Raw genomic sequence first — 20,313 nt, forward strand, 5'->3', positions numbered from 1 at the left:
TGTAATGCTAGCACTCTGGGAGGCCGAGGTGGGCGGATCGTTTGAGCTCAGGAGTTCGAGACCAGCCTGAGCAAGAGCGAGACCCCACCTCTACTAAAAATAGAAAGAAATTATATGGACAGCTAAAAATATATATAGAAAAAATTAGCCGGGCATGGTGGCGCATGCCTGTAGTCCCAGCTACTTGGGAGGCTGAGACAGGAGGATCGCTTGAGCTCAGGAGTTTGAGGTTGCTGTGAGCTAGGCTGACGCCACGGCACTCACTCTAGCCTGGGCAACAGAGTGAGACTCTGTCTCAAAAAAAAAAAAAAAAAAAAAAAAAAAAGCAATTTTCACCTGCAACCGGGTTGAGAACCACTGCAACAGACCCATGAGATAATTCTTCTCATGTTACAGATGATGAAAGTAAAACTCAGAAGGATAAAGTAATGTAGACAAAGTCACATAGTTATTAGCAGAAGGGAATTTGAACTTGAGTCTACTGTCTTCCCACTACATCACATTGTCTTTGCCTCTCAAAGACAATGGAGGTCTGATGTGCTCCACTTAGCTTCTGCCTGTGAACATCTCAAACTCAGAGGCATTGGGGAGTTGCATGACCCTGTGAGCTGAAGCACTCCAAACAACAATTTGGTGTTGATAGGGTAGTGTGGTCCAATGAAGACACTAACTGCCTGATCCTCTCTTTCCAGAACTTTAAACTCTACTTCTGTTGATGGAAAATAATAGCAGTATGAGGGTGTTTGACTGAATTGAATTGCTACAAGATAAATTTAAAACTTTTTTTTTTTTTTGCTCTGGTGACATCATAGATATATTAGAGAATTAAAACAGATTAATGATCCATTAATGAGTTCCAGGGAAGACTGACCATACTGCTACTACACACTTACATGTTTGGCCAAAAACAAATGAGGTGATAGATATTGGCAGATTAAGGAAAACGAAAGGGTCCAATTTCTAGTATCTGAAGACTATTTCCTAAGTTGGCTTCCCACACAGGTCCGGATGATGATCTTGAAAGGTGTGAGAAGCACAAATCTCTTCCAAACCCATTGTGTAGAAACTGCTGCCTTCGTCCAGGAATGGAAAATGAGCAGGTCCTCACTGGGACAGTGAGGAAGGCTGCAGCATCTTACAAAGATGAATGGGATCCAGGCCAATGCCTGGCTCAATTACTTGCTAAGATGATTTCTCTGAATTTCATGGGGAATGTTTCTTTGGTTGGATGCTAGGCAGCATACAGGAGCAGGCTGAGGATGTTTTTGGCACTATGTTAGCCTACAATGTTTTTAATATTTGTCAATTAATAGTCAACATTTAAAATTGGGGAGATTTCACATAAAAATCCATACTTTTGGCATGAGATATAATGCAGAAAACCTTAACTATCCTGGCCACTGCCATATCCCCAGATCCTAGAACAGTGCCTGGAACATAATACCTGTTCAGTAAATATTTTTTGAATTAGTGTTTTTCAAAAAACAGTCCCATGAAGTATAAATTATTATCTTCATTTTACAATGAAGAAAAAAAAATCTCAGAAAAGCAATTCACCTAAGGTCCCATAGCTGATAAGCAGCAGAATATTTTAACTCAGGTGTGTCCAAACCAATGTTCTGCCATTGCCAGCATCCAACTCTGGTGGGCCTTTCATGTTCATGAAAGGCTTTCAATACAGACTTTTAAAAACAGCTTTATTGAGATATAATGAACATACTATACAATTCACCCATTTAAAGTGTACAACTCAATGTATTTCAGTATATTCACAGGATTGTGAAACCATCACCACAATCTAATTTTAGTACATATTCACACCTCTCCCCAAAACAAACTCTTTTAGTGTCAATTCCCATTCCCCTTCCCCACCTACCTCTTCCAGTCCTGAGAAACAACTAGTCTGCTTTCTGTCTCTGTAGATTTGCCTATTCTGGACATTCACATAAATAGAATTATATATGCGTCCTTTTTTCATCTGGCTACTTTCACTTAGCATAATCTTTTTAAAGTTCATCCATGTTGTATCATGTATCAGTAGTTCATTACTTTTTATTGCCAAATAATTTTCTATTTCATGGATATACCAAATTTTATTTAACCCTTCATCAGTTGATGGACATTTTGGCTGTTTCTACCTCTTGGCTATTATAATGCTATTATATATACATAATGCTACTACGAACATTCATGTTAATTCAGATTTTTGATATTATTTAAAAAGAAAGTTACTCATTATAATTTTTGTGTTAAAAACAATAATTTAAATGTATACATTAAAAAAATCTACCTTTTTTTTTTTTTTGAGACAGAGTCTCACTTTGTCACCCTGGGTAGAGTATAGTGGCATCATCACAGCTCATCACAACTTCAAATTCCTGGGCTCAAGCGATCCTCCTGCCTCAGTCTTCCAAGTAGCTGGGACTACAGGCACATGCCACCATGCCTGAATAATTCTTTTGTATTTTTGGTAGAGGCTAATTTTTTTCTATTTTTTGGTAGAGACAGGGTCTGGCTCTTGCTCAGGCTGGTCTTGAACTCCTGACCTCAAGTGATCCTCCTGCCTTGGCTTCCCAGAATGCTAGGATTACAGGCTGAGCCATCATGCCCAGCCTACCATAATATTTTAAAATTCAGTTTTGGCACTTCATTTTATAAAATATAACTGGAGTCTCAAAAAAAAGCCATCAGTTTTCTCTTGGCCTCTGAAAGGTTCTGTTGCTGCCTGCAACAAAACAAGTCCATTTTATCCAACTGGAAAACAGAACCCCAAAGTCAGAAAAGCTATCTTATATTTGCTGGCATAGCCATAATGACTGCTAGTACGTGTATTTGGTAAACATTTACTGATTATCAAGAAATAGTGGGGCAGGGTGGGAGGATCAAGTAATAACCTGTGGGAACTTGTGAGAGAAAGGGAGTAAATTCCAAAACAGGTGCCTTCCTTCTGACCCACAACCCCCACTTTGCTGTTGGTCAGTTCTGTTGACATGGTTCACAAAGGGATGCTAATTTAGATGGAATGTGTAAACTAATAGAAACATGAAGCTTGGTTGAAAAATGGAAAATTTCTCCAGATGCTAACTAAGAGAAGGTCATGTGGTGTTTCTCCCACATGCTGGGCCAAATAGAAGCTTCCTTTTATGGCAGGATAGGGATCAGTCACATGTCTAATCAGCCAGTGGAGTTAATGAATGCGGTAGAAGCAAGGGATAGAAAACAGGACAAGAGGAGCAAAGAAAAGGAGACACCTGAGACATTCATTGTGAGAAAAGAGAATCACCTACCAATGCCTCAGTCGGGAAGGACAGGTAGGGCTTTTATAAAGGATCTGTCGAACTTCTGGAATATTTTGACATTATAATATTTTGTTATTATGAATAGATTAGCAAAAACATGAGGGTAAGGAGAACGAATGCCTGCTTCTCTGTTGTGAAGAGACAAGTGAACTACTTTGGAAACAGGAGAGGAAAAAGGAGCTGTCATGGAACCCTGCCAAGCTCTTTCCTTTCTCCAGCCTTTTCTCCTGTCCTTCCCCTTACCTGGACGATCCTCCCCGCTCCCTCTGCCTGTCTAAGTCTTGTGCCCTCTCAGATCCAATGAAAATTCCCATGTCTCCATGACGACTCCTGCCCCCCAACCCTCTGAACTCCTACAACACATCTGCTGCGTGCCACACAATTCCCACTAGATTAAGCATATTGTCTTTGAAAGGTTCTTGTGTGTATGCCTTATAAAACCCCTTGTAAACTCTTCGAGGACAAGGGCCATTTCTTCTGCTGCTGCTCCATCTCCCACAGTGCTGATGGCCTAATAGACCCTCTGTATGGCCTTGCTGGCTGGCTGACTAAAGAGTTCAGTTCAGCTCTCTTGCTCTTGCCAGCAAAGTAAAGAGTGCACAATAAAGTCCTTTCACTATGAAACGACAAATTCAAAGATAGAGGGGCCGGAAAAGTACTCAAACAGAATTATTCATTGTCTCCAATGCCTCATGGTTGCCAGATCCCAGAATCCTCAGGTTAGATGTAGAAATAACTTTGATCTATGTGATAGTGCTTTTCAGATTAGTATTGCACCTAGATTTAATGTGTAAAGTAATAAATACAAATGTGGGTTACATGAGTCAAGGAAAGGGAAGAGTTTCTGATAATGCAGTTAACTCATATGCCCAAAGTTTCACCCCTATTTTTCATAGCTGCTAGGAGTTCATAGTAGAAAATATTGCCTTTTCTATTTCTGATGATAACAATGCCACCAGAAGAAAGGATATGATTAGAGGAAGAAAAAAGGAGAGAGGTTCACACTGCCATTATTTTCATTATTGAATGTCTCAAAGCTTTTTAGGCTATAAACAGCAAACAGTTTTTAGGAAAGGAAGCTGGATTCACACTGCTTGGGATTCTGGGCGTCTACTTTTCTATGGCAATTTTTGGGGTATCTTGTGCTCTTACAGAATCCCATCTTATGGTACAGATTTGGTTTGCAGCTGTTCCATGACGCCTAAATCTTTTAAGTATTAAGTACACCGAGGTTTATCAGAATTGCTAATCGGCCTTGTGAAACTGTGGAATTGTTTCCCAGGGATCTAAATGTGTTCACCCCCACCCCAGCAGTACAAAGGGGGAAATGATTGTGCTGGCTTGGTATTTTGGTAACGGTTCTGTGACATGGCTTCCACGTTGCTCTGTGGGCTGTAGTTAAAGAACTTGCTCTAGAACAAGACTAGACTTGTGAACTAAAAAAAGTCACCTGAGCTATTTCTTTCCTAGACGAATGGGATTCTAGTGTGGGTTTCAGAGGGTGATTTGTACAGCTTGCAAAAGATGCTGGGTCTTTTTTTTTTTTAATAATTTATTTATTTATTTTGAGACAGAGTCTCAATCTATTGCCCCGGCTAGAGTGCCGTGGCGTCAAGCTCACAGCAACCTCAAACTCCTGGGCTTAAGCAATCCTCCTGCCTCAGCCTCCCAAGTAGCTGAGATTACACACATGCGCCACCATACCCGGCTAATTTTTTTTCTATATATATTTTTAGCTGTCCAGATCATTTCTTTCTATTTTTAGTAGAGATGGGGTCTTGCTCTTGCTCAGGCTGGTCTCGAACTCCTGACCTCGAGCAATCCTCCCACCTTGGCCTCCCAGAGTGCTAGGATCACAGGTGTGAGCCACCACGCCCGGCCGATGCTGGGTCTTTTGATATTTCTACTCTAGCAAGATTTGGAGTTCTGACCCATATTTAGCATATGATCTTTCTGGGGTATGGAAAAATATGCTCTATCACCTAATGTGATGTCAATTTTCTTTACCTCTTTGTATAAATGGTGCACATTAAGATATCAAGTCTACTGTTAAATAATGTTTCTTTATAAACATAGTGACAAGATTGAACAATATCAATAAAAGAGACAGAATGGGACCAGGTCCTCTGCTACCTGTGTCGTGGAACAAAAGCGCTCAGACTAGAAATGAGCACCTTTCCTTCCAGAGGGAGAACACATGATGCTGGAAAAAATCTTCTCTCCGAGTATTTACCCAGCTAGAGAGCTGAGTTGTCAGATCCAAATGGCCCCATAACAATTCTTTTTTCCCGGGAGGTGCGTAGATCTTTGACAAGTGGTGAGTGACCTCTGCTTCCTCTGGTTAGGCCTGGGACTGGACTTTGTAACCAGGGATTTGGTGTGCGGGGCTTCACAGGCTGCAGAGAAATATTAAAATATGAGTGTGTATTCCAAACATGTGTCTCATATGAGAGACAGACCCAAAGTGAAGGCCTTTTTGACCATGCTTTATCAGAATAGCTCTCTTAACTACTATATTAGATTAGAAAATAGAACCTATAAGTTGAAGACCTGCCTTCCTCAACCCTAGCCTAATATGGAGAATAGGCCTGAACTGCCCACCTAAGAAAGTTTGGGCATCAGTGATCTTTGGGGTTAGCCAATGTTTTCTATGTCTTTATTATTATGTAGAAGTAGCCGTAACTATGGGACACTCTTGTGGCTGTGAGTAAAGACCCTTATTCTTGGGATGTGCTGAGGAGAGGGAGTCATTCAGAGTTAACAGCCCATTGCTCTATGTCAACCCCATAAGCCAATGTAGTGATGGCCAGGGTTGCACCCAGGTTAAAGCACCCCAGGAGTCTAAATAGTTCTAATATCAATCAAGGTGTATATATAACTCCATGGAATAAATAGAGGGATATCCTCCTCACCCTCAAATGAACTCTCTCAGCCTGGGACAAAAGTACAAATGGAAGTCTATTTACCATAATGTCTAAATATTTAAATGTTACAAATCAAGCTAGCAAAACTTCAAAACTTTCACTAAAATACATTCTATCACCAAACTTGACAGGGAGACCAGGTCTGAATTTGGAGTTCTCAGGTTTTTTGGAGTTCCTTACCAGAACATGGTGGCACAGGAAAGCTGACCCTCAGCTCACCCATCTCTTTCCATTCCCAGCTCCATCCCACACTCTGAGGACCTCACAATCACACACAAGAACAGGAGACTCTGTTGCCCAGGCTAGAGTGCCGTAGCATCAGCCTAGCTCACAGCAACCTCAGACTCCTGGGCTCAAGCAATCCTCCTGCCTCAGCCTCCCAAGTAGCTGGGACTACAGGCATGTGCCACAGCTCCTGGTTAATTTTTTCTATTTTTAGTAGAGATGGGGGGTCTTACTCTCACTCAGGCTGGTCTCGAACTCCTGACCTCAAGTGATCCTCCCACCTCGGCCTCCCAGAGTGCTAGGATTGCAGGTGTGAGCCATCGCGCCCAGCCACGTTTTCTTTTTTTGAAAGGAATCAAGCAAAATATATTTTATCAGAATTTGTGTGTTTATTGGGAAAAATCTGTAGTGGTACTACAAATAGTGAGTTTATCTTTGTGAATATATATCTTCCTCTTGCATTAAATAAATAGGAAAATTTTTATTATGATGTCTAATGAATTTAATAGGCTTATTTCTGGTTTTTATACTTGATTATTCTTTTTTGTTCTTTTTTGTTTTTTTGAGACAGGGTCTTGATCTGTTGCCTGGGCTAGAGTGCAGTGTATTCATAGTTCACTGCAACCTCAAACTCCTGGGCTCAAGTGATCCTCCTATCTCACCCTCCCAAGTAGCTGGGACTACAGGTATGCGCCATGATGCCTGGCTAATGTTTCTATTTTAGTAGTGATGGGGTCTCGCTATGTTGCTCAGGCTGGTCTCAAACTCCTGAACTCAAGTGATCCACCTGCCTTGGCCTCCCAGAGTGCTAGGATTACAGCACCCACCCGGCCTGGATATTTTTAAACAAAAAATGGGACAATATATTGTTCTACAATTTGATTTTCCAATTTACAAGACATTTGGACATCTTTCCTTGTCATTCTTTTTATTTTTTATTTTATTTTTACTTTTTTTTTTTTTTTGAGACAGAGTCTCACTTTGTCACCTGGGCTAGAGTGTTGTGGAATCATCACAGTTCACAGCAACCTCCAACTCCTGGCCTCAAGTGATCCTCCTGACTCAGCCTCCTGAGTAGCTGGGACTACAGGCACATGCCACCATCCCTGGCTAATTTTTTCTATTTTTAATAAAGATGGGGTCTCGCTTTTGCTCAGGCTGGTTTCAAACTCCTGACCTCAAGTAATCCTCCCATCTCAGCCTCCCATCCTTGTCATTCTTTTTAGCAACTCTCTATTAATAGATGTTTGAGTCATTTCCAGTTTTGAAATTAGAAGCAATAAGCATCTCTGTATATATTTGTACACATGGGTGAATTATTTTTATATTTTAGAGATAGGTTCTCCCTCTGTAGTCTAAGTTGGAGTTCAGTGGCTCAATCATAGCTCACTGCAGCTTTGAACTCCTGGGCTCTAGTGATCCTCCTGCCTCAGCCTCCTGAGTAGCTGGGACTATAGGCACATAGCACCATGACTGGCTAATTTTTTTTTCACTTTTTTAGGTACAGGGTCTTTCTATGTTGCCCAGGCTGGTCTCAAAACCCTGAGCCCAAGTGATCCTCTTGCCTCAGCCTCCCCAGTAGCTTGCATTACAGACTCCAGCCACTGTGCCTGGCCATGTGTGAATATATTTATTTATTTATTTATTCATTTTTGTTTTGTTTTAGGTGTGTATACTTTTGTTTTTGTATTGTGAGACAAGGTCTTGCTCTGTTGCCCATACTGGAGTGTAATGGCGTGATCATAGCTCACTGCAACCTCCAACTCCCAGGCTCAAGCAATCCTCCTGGCTTAGGTTCCCAAGTAGCTGGGACTACAGGCATGCACCACCGCACCAGGTAATTTTTAAATTTTTTTGTAGAGATGGGTTCTCACTATGTTGCCCAGCCTGGTTTGAGCACAGGAGTTTGAGACCAGCCTGGGCAACATAGTGAGACCCTGTCCCTAAAAAAAATAAATAAATAAAAATGCATCTACTCAAGAGGCTGAGGCAGGAGGATCACTTGAATCCAAGAGTTGAAGTTTGCAGTGAGCTGTGATTGCACCATTGCACTCCAGCCTGGGTGACAGAGTTAGCAAAAACAAAAACAAACTATATTTTTAATTGTACAAGTGACATATGTTCAATGTATAAAATTCAGAAAATACAAATAAGCAAAGAAGGAGAAAATAAAAATCACCTGGAATTCCACCACATAAAGATCATCACTGTTAGATGTTGTGGTGTAAGGACTTTCTAACTTTTTTCAGTAGTATGTATGAATGTGTGTATGGATAGGTAGAGATATATATATACATACACACTGACACACACAACATATTCCCCAAATGGAATCCTACTCTAATACTTATTTTGTCTGCTTCTTTTCCCCATTCAACAATATACCAAAAACATTATTCCATGTCATGAAGTTATACATGTGAAAATAATTATTAATAGCTGCTTTTGTAGTGAGAATTAAATAAAGCCACAGTAAAAATGATGAAATTAAAGATAAGTCAGATGCCAGGCACGGTGGCTCACGCCTGTAATCCTAGCACTCTGGGAGGCCAAGGAGGGCAGATCGTTTGAGCTCAGGAGTTCGAAACCAGCCTGAGCAAGAGTGAGACCCCGTCTCTACTAAAAATAGAAAGAAGTTAGCTGGACAACTAAAAATATATAGAAAAAATTATCCAGGTGTGGTGGTGCATGCCTGTAGTCCCAGCTACTTGGGAGGCTGAAGCAGAAGGATTGCTTGAGCCCAGGAGTTTGAGGTTGCTGTGAGCCAGGCTGATGCCACGGCATTCTAGCCAGGGTGACAGAAGCAGGACTCTGCCTCAAAAAATAAACAAATAAATAAATAAAGATAAGTCAGGTTCCAAAAGGCATCGCCCAGTCACAGGGGAAACTAGAGTACGGACATTTCAATAAGACCCTTTGTTTGCAAAAATCACAATACATTGCAAAAAGAAAAGGATGGGGTCACAGGAAAGATTGGGAGGAGATATTTGTATAGGACTGCAGTCTCCAACCCCCAGGCCTCAGACTGGTCTGTTAGGAATTGGGCTGCGCAGGAGGTCAGCAGCGGGTGAGCGAAGCTTCATCTGTATTTACAGCCACTCCCCATCACTCGCATCATTGCCTGAGCTCCACCTCCTGTTAGATCAGCAGTGGCATGAGATTCTCATAGGAGCATGAACCCTACTATAAACTGCGCATGCAAGGGAGCTAGGTTGTGTGCTCCTTATGAGAATCTAAATTGCACTGGGGAGCAGCTGCAAATACAGATTATCATTAGCAGAGAGGTTTGACTGCACAGAGACCATAATAAATCAACTGCTTGCAGACTCATATCAAAACCCTATCAGTGGGTTTGTAAGTGACAATGAATAATAATAGAAATAAAGTGCACAATAAATGTAATGCACTTGAATCATCCCAAAACCATCCCCCCCACTCCCTGGCCCAGTCTGTGGAAAAATTGTCTTCCATGAAACCAGTCACTTGTGCCAAAAAGGTTGGGGACCATTGGTATAGGATGTGGTAACCAAAAAATGATGGTGCGCCTATAACTGAGCACAGTTTTGCAGGCAGAGAAACATGGACCCTCCAGGTCACTGTAGGATGTGTCCTTTGTTTACTGAAAACAACTCTCTTTTCAAAGGGCAATTAAAGCTTCCAGTAACAAATGTGACCTGCCTTCTTCTTCAACAGTTCCCAAGGGGATCTGCTATGGGAGGGGGGGGCCTTGCCAACACATATAGGCTTTGTATGAACTGGCAAGAGGGAGACACCCTCCTGCTGCTCCTTCCTCCAAATACTGCATCCCTGTACTAGTCCACAGGACTTGCGAGGAGAGCACTGGTTGGTTTAGGCCCCTACTCTGGCCCTTGACCAGGTACCTTTGTGCAGAGCAGTACCTGCATAACCTCGCACAATGGCCTCATCTGATATGGCCCCTACTAATCTACTCAAGCTTCCTTTGACATATACAAAAATAATTGTAAACACTCTATCCTCTACTGCCACTTTGCCCAATTTAAGAACTTGTTTGTGCCTTCTCCACCCCCAAAACACACACATACCCATTCCTCCCAACTAGGCCAGTGGCACACAAGCCATTCTATAGGGCTTTGGTCCATAATAATAGATTATTATTACAGCTACCATTTTGAAGTGTTTAGCTCTGTACCATGCCCTGTGCTGAGTACCTTACACGAATTATTTTATCCTTACAACAACCTTATAAAGAAGTGGGTTCAATTATTATCTCCATTTTATAGACGTGATAACTGTGACCTGAAAGAGTAACTTGCCTGAGCTAATGTCACAAATAATGAGTGGGAGAAACTCAATTCTTGTTGGTCTCCTTTCCACAAACATTTTCTGTGCACCTTCTGTGTGAAAAGCATTGTGCTAAATAGAAGAGAGGGTGGAAAAAGGCATAAGGAAGTCCTTTCCCTGAAGTTTAGGAAGGAATACAAATACATAAATCACCAATACAAGGCACAGTGTGTGTTTTTCTTTGTTGGTTTGTTTGTTTTTAGAGACAGAATCTCACTATATTGCCCAGGCTAGCTTCAAGTGATCCTCTCAACTCAGCATCATAAGTAGCTGGGACTCAAGGCTCACACCAACACACTGGCTCCACAATGTGTTAAATTCATGTGAAAGGGTCAATGTTGTCTTGTGATTAGAGAGAGAGATGGTAGAGCCTTTGAAGAGAAATGGAATGTGAAACGGGCTTTAATTAGAGTTTGACAAAAGATGACTGGGCGACATCATTTACAGGGAACGGCATGAGAAAACATGGATGGCATAGGCAAGGAACAGCAAACAGTCTAGCTTGTAGAAGTAGAGTTTAGGGGAGTTGTGGCTGATAAGGCTATAACATTATGTGACTTCCATACCAAGCTGAAGAGCTTAGATTGGTCAATGGGGCAAATGGATAGGTTCTGAGTAGGGAGAGGACAAGTTTGAGGCCACAGCTTGAAAAAATTAAGCTATCTGTGGTATAAATTGCCACGGGAGAGCATAAAGGTAAAGAGACTAGTTGGGAGGTTATTTGTAATAGACCAGGGTTTCTCAGCCTCAGTACTACACTGTTGACATTTTGGGCAGGAAAACAATTTGTTGTCAGGGGTTGTCCTTTGCATTGTGAGATGTTTAGCAGCGACCACTCACCAGATGTTAGAACCACCCCCCACCCATATGACATAGCCAAATGTCCCTGGGAAGGCAAAATTACCCCCAGTTGAGAATAGCGTAATAGACCATGTGAGAAATAAAAAAGAAAAAGTGCCTATCAGACATGGGTAGAGATAAAATCTAAAAACTTTGGCAAGTGTTTGGATAGCAGTGCAACTAAGAAAGAGGGGGCAATTGGAAGCTCAAATAGAAGCACAGAAAAGGTCCTAGAGGCCATGCACTGTAGTCTAATATGCTTATGTTAATAACTGTAACACTGTAAACCTTTCTGGAGGGGCAGTTTGATAAAAACCTATTAATAATCACAAAAAGTATCTTGCCCTTTAACCCAGCACCTCAAACTCCTGGGCTCAAGCCATTCTTCTGCCACAATAAGTAATCTTTACGTACAAAGCACCTAGTTGCACGAAGACTGTGACCATGTTCTCAACAATTACACCTTCATGCCTACTACATTGCTTGTTAAATGAGAGACATAGATTTACCACTCACAGGAGGCAGAGGAGAGAAATGGTAGCTATGGAAACAACGGCCCAGAGGATTGGGAAGGGCAAGTATCAAGAAGGCAAGTAAAGAAGTTAATTACTTCTTTTTCAGAGACAGGACAATGACTGGGAGGATTTCTAATCGACAAAGGTGGGAGACAAACTCTTAGGGCTTCCATCAATGAAACATCTGTATTGCAGAGAACCTAGTGGAAGGGCGATTTCCGGTAGAATCTCAAACTTTGCCCGAGGCATTCTGAATCTGGAACTTAGCCTGAGGGCATTCCTTGAAAACAAGAATTGTGCACTTCCCCGTGGGAAGCTGCTGAGGAGCATCCAGTTCAGAAATGAGGACGTCCGAGGAACACTGCAATATGCAGAGGCTAGCAGGAAAAAAGAGTTAAGTAGCCAAATGTCTTTTTCCTGAAGTCCCTAGCAACCTGATTATTAAATTGCCTTCTGAATATGGAACCCTTGTTAGTTTGGCAGGGATTCTCCGCTCTGATGTGAACCCATGCATTTAATGAAGATAACATTTAACACCGCGAGCGGGAGGAGCTGAGTTGAAGAATGGTGGGCGTGGCCAGCCCGGAGCAGCTGGAGGCCGCTCCTCCTTCCCAGAGTGCACCGCAGCCGCTGCCAGCGTGAGTGTTTTCCCAGTCGGCTCTGGCCGGGTTTGGCGGACTGGCCGGCTATGGAGGGGCTCCGGGCTAGTGCAGGGCTGTTGAGGCGCGGGCGGCCGAGGCGCCGGCGCCAGCCCCAGCCACACAGCGGGTCGGTCCTGGCCCTACCCTCGAGGCCCAGAAAGATACGGAAGCAGCTGAGAAGAAGTGTTGCGTCCCGCATGGCAGCGCTGAGGGCCCAGACGCTGCCGAGCGAAGACTCGGAGGACTCGAGGGTGGAGTCCACGGCCGATGATCTGGGGGATTCCTTGCCTGGCGGGGCAGCGGCGGCGGTCGCCGTCCCGGACGCGGCCCGGCGAGAGCCTTACGGCCACCTGGGGCCTGCAGAGCTGCTGGAGGCCGCGCCCGCCACGCGCTCCCTGCAGACCCCGCCGGCGCGCCTGGTGCCCCCTTCGGCGCCGCCCGTGCGCCTGGTGGAGGTGCCCGCTGCGCCGGCCCGCGTGGTGGAGAACTCGGCTTTGCTGTGCACAGCCCAGCACTTGGCGGCCGCCCCACATTCCGGAGCCCCTGCGACGCTGTCGGGGCCAGAGGTGGATAGCACGGGTGGGGAGCTGTCCTGCGACTCCCCCCTGCAGCGCGTCTTGGCCGAGCTGAACCGCGTCCCCAGCAGCCGGCGGCGAGCGGCACGCCTCTTTGAGTGGCTCATCGCGCCGATGCCGCCGGATCATTTCTACCGGCGCCTATGGGAGCGGGAGGCGGTGCTGGTGCGGCGGCAGGACCGCACCTACTACCAGGGCCTTTTCTCTACCGCCGACCTGGACTCGATGCTGCGCAACGAGGAGGTGCAGTTCGGGCAGCACTTGGACGCCGCACGCTACATCAATGGACGGCGCGAGACCCTGAACCCGCCGGGCCGCGCACTGCCGGCCGCTGCGTGGTCCCTGTACCAGGCCGGCTGCTCCCTGCGCCTCCTGTGTCCGCAGGCTTTCTCGACCACCGTGTGGCAGTTTTTGGCTGTGCTCCAGGAGCAGTTTGGAAGCATGGCAGGCTCCAACGTTTACCTCACGCCCCCCAACTCGCAGGGCTTTGCCCCCCACTACGACGACATCGAAGCTTTCGTGCTGCAGCTGGAAGGTAGGAAACTCTGGCGTGTCTACCGACCCCGGATCCCAACTGAGGAACTGGCCCTGACATCTAGCCCCAACTTCAGTCAGGACGACCTCGGTGAGCCGGTGCTGCAGACCGTGCTGGAACCTGGCGATTTGCTCTATTTTCCTCGGGGCTTCATTCACCAAGCTGAATGCCAGGATGGAGTCCACTCTCTGCACCTCACCTTGTCCACTTACCAGCGCAATACCTGGGGTGACTTCCTAGAGGCTGTATTGCCTCTAGCTTTGCAGGCTGCAATGGAAGAAAATGTGGAGTTTCGGAGGGGTCTTCCCCGAGACTTTATGGATTACATGGGGGCCCAGCATTCCGATTCGAAGGATCCGCGAAGAACCGCTTTCATGGAGAAGGTCCGGGTCTTGGTTGCCCGGCTGGGACACTTTGCTCCTGTGGATGCTGTGGCTGACCAGCGAGCCAAAGACTTCATCCATGATTCTCTGCCCCCTGTTTTGACTGATAGGGAGAGGGCACTAAGTGTTTACGGGCTCCCAATTCGCTGGGAGGCTGGAGAACCCGTAAATGTGGGGGCCCAGTTGACAACAGAAACAGAAGTCCACATGCTTCAGGATGGGATAGCTCGTCTGGTGGGTGAGGGAGGCCATTTGTTTCTCTATTACACGGTGGAAAACTCCCGTGTTTATCATCTGGAAGAGCCCAAGTGCTTGGAAATATACCCCCAGCAAGCTGATGCCATGGAACTCTTGCTTCGCTCCTACCCAGAGTTTGTGAGAGTAGGGGACCTGCCCTGTGACAGTGTGGAGGACCAACTTTCCTTGGCAACCATGTTGTATGACAAAGGGCTGCTGCTAACCAAGATGCCTCTAACCTAAACTACTTTCTTGTTAATTGCTGGAAGCAAGGCAGTAGTGATTCTCCTCTACCACTGCCACTTTTTTTTAAAAATTCATGTTCTTACCTTGATAATCATCAGTGTGCTCACATTTACCTTTATGACTGCTTCAATGTCACAAACCTCAGACAGTCTTCTAGGAAGAACCACCTCATCTAGGTACAAACATAAAAGCAGACGTTGGAGGTGGAAAAGTAACCTTGATCCCTGATCATTTCAGAGCACCAGCTTCATCACCCTTAGGCTTCAGTGTACTGTGTAGCACTGGCCATGTCATTCTGCTTGAGACTTAGAAGTTTTTATTTGGAATTTGCATCTTTCATTTGAGTTCTCTTTCACCAGTTTGGGGGGAGGGTTGGAGTCAATCCTGTTTGTTATTAACTTTGCATGGATGTTAGAAAAGTTATTAAAGTGCCAAAGACTGTTTCCCTTTTCTAAGGCTAGAGTATTATGTGGGATGGTTTGAAGAAATGTGGGAGAGGGTGGTAGATAGGGAAAAGCTATATAATGCCTGAGATGAAAAGCAACTTGGGGTGGTTGTAGGATGTAAATGGAGAAGGTTAACCATTTAAAGAAGAGAAACTCTTCTGATTGGGGCCAGTTCTCTAACTTTGGGGGTAATTTATTCATTTTAATAATGCTACTTGAACCCCAAACAGCCCAATCCTAGTAGAAAAGTTATTTTCCACTAGCAAGGTCAGCTTTATATTGTTTTTGCTCAGTGCTTGCTTTATCAGTGGCTGGCGATGCTTCCACAGGCGAAGCATGTCACCTAGGTGTGCTGCCATAGGGCTTAGTAAACCAACTTTTAGCAAGCTGGCCATGAGGAAAGGCTGGTGTTCAAGTTACTTTCCACTTTCATTTTTTTCTGGCAGTTGGAAGAAACTTCCCCAAATCTGGCAAGCGAATATTCTCATGGTTGCTGGAAAAGTGCCTGTTGTACCAGAAAGAGCACTGGACTTGGAACCAGAAGACCTGGGTTTGGGGTGGTAGCTGGTAGGCAGCTGGCTGAATGACCTGAGGCTGCTGCTACGCTTGGGCACACAGATTTTGTAAGTATATTTTGGTACAGCTTGATTTCTGCACCCTCATCATTTAAGTCGTGTCTGGGATCCTATCACTGTAAGTGATAGGTTCAGTTATTTAAGGTTGAGAACTTTATAAAGTTTTTTTAAAACGTTACAAAAGCATAGATATACATCTATGTAAAAATGATAGCTCTCTCCAACCCCACTTTCCAGAGGCAACCACTATTAAAGGTTAAGCTTATAAGGCTTTCTTTTTGTTTTTTGTGCTTAAACATACACAGCTCTTGTTTTATAAAGACTCGTGTTTTTCTAATATGTCCTTTTATGACCTAACTTCTAAATCAGTTCAAATAGAGCTACCTCATTCTTTTTTTAAGGGATAAAACAGCAAATGAATAAAAATCTGGCAGATGGGAAAAAAATAACAAAAACTGAGTGGATGATGGTCAAGAAGGAAAGGAAAGTAGCCTTTCCTGACTCTTTCATCCTACAGGGCTCATTACTAAGTCCCAAAACATCCAAATCCTGGAAAAGGTTTATTAAAGGAGTCAAGGACCATTATCATGTGTAATCAATAAACGATTTAATTCTCTTGAAAAATTAAAAAAAAATAAATAAAGGAGTCAAGGGATAGGACTCACCCCTAGGAAACCTACCCTGAAAAGTTGCTTGGAGTAAAGTATGGAGTGCCAGTGGTTCCTGATCTTCTTTGGGTTGAAAGTAAACACGTTTTGCTTCCTCCCTCAGGTTTCCCATGACCTTCTCAAGCTTAAATATTTTCTGTGTCAGCAAGTCCTTTTGGGTTAGAGTGCTAATCTAGATTAGAGCAAATGATGTTAAAAAAACAACTGTACTACCATAATATGCTGAAATAAAAAAAACAACAACAACAAAACAACTGTACTAGGCAGCAAATCAAAAGGCATTAATAAAGTAACTGATTGCCTCATGCTTTATTAGTATTAGGTGGTACAGAAATGCCTACGAACATTGTTCTCTTGTGATATTGGTCGGAAATTTTTTACACTGTTAATGAAAATTTTACCTTAGTTTTTTGGGCATGATGAAAGGAACCTGCTAAGAAATGCTTGCTTAATGTGAAGTTGGTTTCGTGAATTACCTTTTAGAAATTCTTTTCCCTCTATTCTTTCATCTAATAGCTTTGAGAAATTAGAACAACCCTTTCAGCTGGAGAGTTCCTTTGGTAAAGAACCCAGATTTGGAATTAAGGAAAATTAAGAAGAAAATCTAGGGGGCCAGCTCCAGTCCCTTATTCCTTTTCTATGCCTATCTGCAAAAATAAGAAAGAAGAACTAGTTGAGTTTAGGAGATGGTGGAGAGAAAATGGGAGGGACATTTTAGAAACCACAACAGGCCGGGCGCGGTGGCTCACGCCTGTAATCCTAGCACTCTGGGAGGCCGAGGCGGGTGGATCGCTCGAGGTCAGGAGTTCGAGACCAGCCTGAGCAAGAGCGAGACCCCGTCTCTACCAAAAATAGAAAGAAATTATATGGACAACTAAAATATATATATACAAAAAAATTAGCCGGGCATGGTGGCGCATGCCTGTAGTCCCAGCTACTCTGGAGGCTGAGGCAGTAGGATCGCTTAAGCCCAGGAGTTTGAGGTTGCTGTGAGCTAGACTGACGCCACGGCACTCACTCTAGCCCGGGCAACAAAGTGAGACTCTGTCTCAAAAAAAAAAAAAAAGAAACCACAACAATAAACCCTGATTTTGAGGGCTACTTGATAGGACTAATAGGATTTTGTTTTGTTTTTATCTTTACTAATAGGATTTTATAATTTATTCTTGCATAGATGTTTTATATCTTCAAATGATATGGTATCTGAATTTGTAGAAAGTATTTCTGTGGTGGGGAAGAGGGTATGTACATGCTTGGAGGAAAAAAGGGTCTGAGGAACTCTTGAGAGCCCCACATTTTCTCTTGAAAAACAGCTTGCACTTATTTACCTTTTTCTTGATCTTCTGAAGCATATCTTGGTTTCCTTCACTTTCTAAGTTGAGTATCTTCATTGCCTGGTAAATTTCCCTGAAGGGTAAGAAGGACTTCTTAGATTGTTCTACCTTGTCCTTTAAAAAAGCATGAGGGGCCAGGTGTGGAGGCTTACACCTGTGATCCCAGCAGTTTCAGAGGCTGAGGCAGGGAGGATTGCTTGAGGCCAGAAGTTTGAGACCAGCCTGGGCAACATAGCGACACCTTGTCTCCACAGAAATATTTAAAAATTAGCCAGGCATGGTGGCACATGCCTGTAGTCCCAGTTACATGAGAAGCTGAGGCAGGAGGATCCCTTGAGCCCAGGAGTTCAAGGCTGTAGTGCCACTGCACTCCAGCCTGGGTGACAGAATGAGACACTGTCTTAAATAATAATAATAATAAATAAAAGAGCATGGGAGTAGAAAATATAGAACTTGGAATCAAGCAAGAATCCTAAATTCTGATCCTAACTGTGGTTTTGCTGAGCCTTATCCGCAAAAATGATCTGATGGTTAGCTTATAGGGATGATGTGCAGTTTTTGAGATGATATATTTGAAGGTACTAATAGGTACCATTCACTGAGGAGCTTTATGAAAGGGGCACTAAACATTGCCATCTCATTATCCCCACAACCTGATACTGTAGACTGTCACCTGCATTTGACACATGAAAAAATGGTCTCAGAGTGTTTAAGTAAGTACCTTGCCCAGGCTCACATAGCTATTGCATGTCAGAGCTGGAATTCAGACCATGATCTTCTTGACTCTAAAGCCTATTGTCACAATAGGCGCTTGATAAATTTTAGCTGAATATATGAATAACTTAAAACCACCCGTAGCGGGGAGAAAAGGTACATGAACTACATGAGCTTCACTTTCAATCTAATTTAAGCCAGTTTTTCTGTTACTTTCTTGGGTAGGTAGCTAGGTGAATGCCACGAGTGAACCTGTGCTTTTACTGCCATTAGGCAGCCTAGAAAGACAAGGACATACTCAGTGAGCAAGGATGGGAGAGCTGGCAGAGCAAGAGGTCATGGCAGGAACCAGAAGTTTAGTACTTACTTTAGAACAGCGTCATGGTTCTCCAGGAGCAGCACATCTAGGAAGGTGTCCCTGACCCGGTCCCCTTGAAGTTTGAGGGCCAGGATGCTACGGCAAGCTTCCAGTCGTACGCCTGGTGACTCTTCATAGTGGATGGCCCAGAGCAGGAGATCTGTCAGCTGGGGACTTACTTCCCCAATCTGTCCCAAAGCTGCAGAGATTAGGGGGCAGCATGTTCCACTGTCCTTGAAGACTGAATTGGCTATATCCTAGCATCCAAAAATAAGTTGAGTATCGCAAACAATATCTTCCCTTTTGGATGGCAATTAATCACCACTGGAATTTTAGGAATAGGTTAGAGTGGGACACTACCTCCAAAGGATTCCTCGAAGGGGAACGTTTTATCTCATCCTTGCCCATTAGGATGAGAACATAGACTATTTTGCCTATTTAGGGATGAGATATGGGACAGATAACTTGGGAGACCAGCCTAGTCAAGGCATGGTGATGGGGAAGGGAGGCACAAGGCACAATTACTTCACAGGTTTACCTAGGGCTGGTTCTGCTAAGGACCTGCCAAAGACTACATCAAAGAGAGAAGTAATGCCCAAGATCCTAAAAAGAAATTAGGAAAATTAGGGGCAGAGTTTTAGTTCTCTAGCAGTCTTGAATATGGTCTGACTTTGACAGAGTACAGTAGATGAAAGCTCCAGGGAAAACAAGATGTATCCAACAGTGGATACCTACTTGGAACTTATCCTTAATTCTGTTGGCAGGGACTGTCTTGTCAGCTCTTCACCTTACCAAGTTTGACATGGACCTAGACTCAGGATCCTTAACTAAAAATTAAAAAGGAGAAAATATTCTTTTCCTTCTCAGGCAAGGAACTTCTGAGAAGCTAAGATCATTCCCTCTCCTACTTCACCCCATTATTAGAGAGTTTTGGGGGATCATCTATACTAGCATAGGGGAAGGTATTTCATTGAAGAACTGGGGCCACTACTTCTGTAATACCTCGAATGGCAAAGGCCTTGATTTTCCAGTAAGGATCTCTCTGTATCAGATTCAGGAGGCATTCGAGCACCTGGGATGGATAAAACGCAGTGTTGAGTGAGGAGAACAAGAACGAGAATGAACCAGAAACAGGGACCCCACTTATCTCTAAAAGGTGCTATATAACTGAAAAATGACCTATCAATTTTAGTGACAAATGACAACCTGTACATATAGTATATTAGCTGAATTATCTGGTATCTGTAGATTGATTTTCTCAGCTCACAGGTTTGTGGCCATATAGCTTCTTTTGAACACCTCAATCAGATTTCCCCCTAGTAACTAGGAAGTATAACTCCATTCACTGGAGTTGATGCTAAAGCCCTTCAGCACCTAGGTAATGAGAAATTAGTTAACTGAGGTGAGAACAGGGTTCAGGGCTGTGCTCTAGAGTGAAGTGTGGGCTGGCCGGGAGCTAAATGGTCCTAACTGAT

At 43.8% G+C, this 20,313-nt stretch overlaps 2 protein-coding genes across 3 annotated transcripts in view; one reads left to right on the forward strand and one right to left on the reverse strand.

The window, feature by feature from the left end:
• Positions 1-5,536: 5,536 nt before the first annotated feature.
• The window catches only part of HEATR4 (HEAT repeat containing 4), a 32,526-nt gene continuing 17,749 nt past the window's right edge, over positions 5,537-20,313 (reverse strand). The window contains exons 11-16 of the mRNA XM_069488510.1: positions 19,841-19,910; positions 18,848-19,037; positions 17,761-17,839; positions 16,445-16,604; positions 14,857-14,915; positions 5,537-5,695 (exon numbers count right to left, since the gene is read on the reverse strand). Coding sequence (XP_069344611.1) covers positions 5,537-5,695; positions 14,857-14,915; positions 16,445-16,604; positions 17,761-17,839; positions 18,848-19,037; positions 19,841-19,910 — 717 coding nt within the window. The remainder of the gene's footprint in view (positions 5,696-14,856; positions 14,916-16,444; positions 16,605-17,760; positions 17,840-18,847; positions 19,038-19,840; positions 19,911-20,313) is intronic.
• RIOX1 (ribosomal oxygenase 1) lies at positions 12,740-15,806 on the forward strand. 2 transcript variants are annotated; one of them, XM_069488651.1, is made up of 2 exons: positions 12,797-14,494; positions 15,636-15,806. In XM_069488651.1, the coding sequence occupies exons 1-2, from the start codon at positions 12,815-12,817 to the stop codon at positions 15,774-15,776; spliced, it is 1,821 nt and encodes a 606-aa protein (XP_069344752.1). In that variant the 5' UTR covers positions 12,797-12,814; the 3' UTR covers positions 15,777-15,806. The 2 variants fall into 2 exon arrangements, with proteins under 2 accessions (XP_069344743.1, XP_069344752.1); XM_069488642.1 differs by lacking the exon at positions 15,636-15,806 and having other exon boundaries at positions 12,740-15,186.

The sequence above is a fragment of the Eulemur rufifrons genome, chromosome 2, assembly GCF_041146395.1.
Source record: "Eulemur rufifrons isolate Redbay chromosome 2, OSU_ERuf_1, whole genome shotgun sequence".
Classification (NCBI taxonomy): domain Eukaryota; kingdom Metazoa; phylum Chordata; class Mammalia; order Primates; family Lemuridae; genus Eulemur; species Eulemur rufifrons.

Coding starts and splice junctions, on each gene's coding strand:
- RIOX1 (XM_069488642.1), top strand. CDS start 12,815: ATGGAGGGGCTCCGGGCTAGTGCAGGGCTGTTGAGGCGCGGGCGGCCG.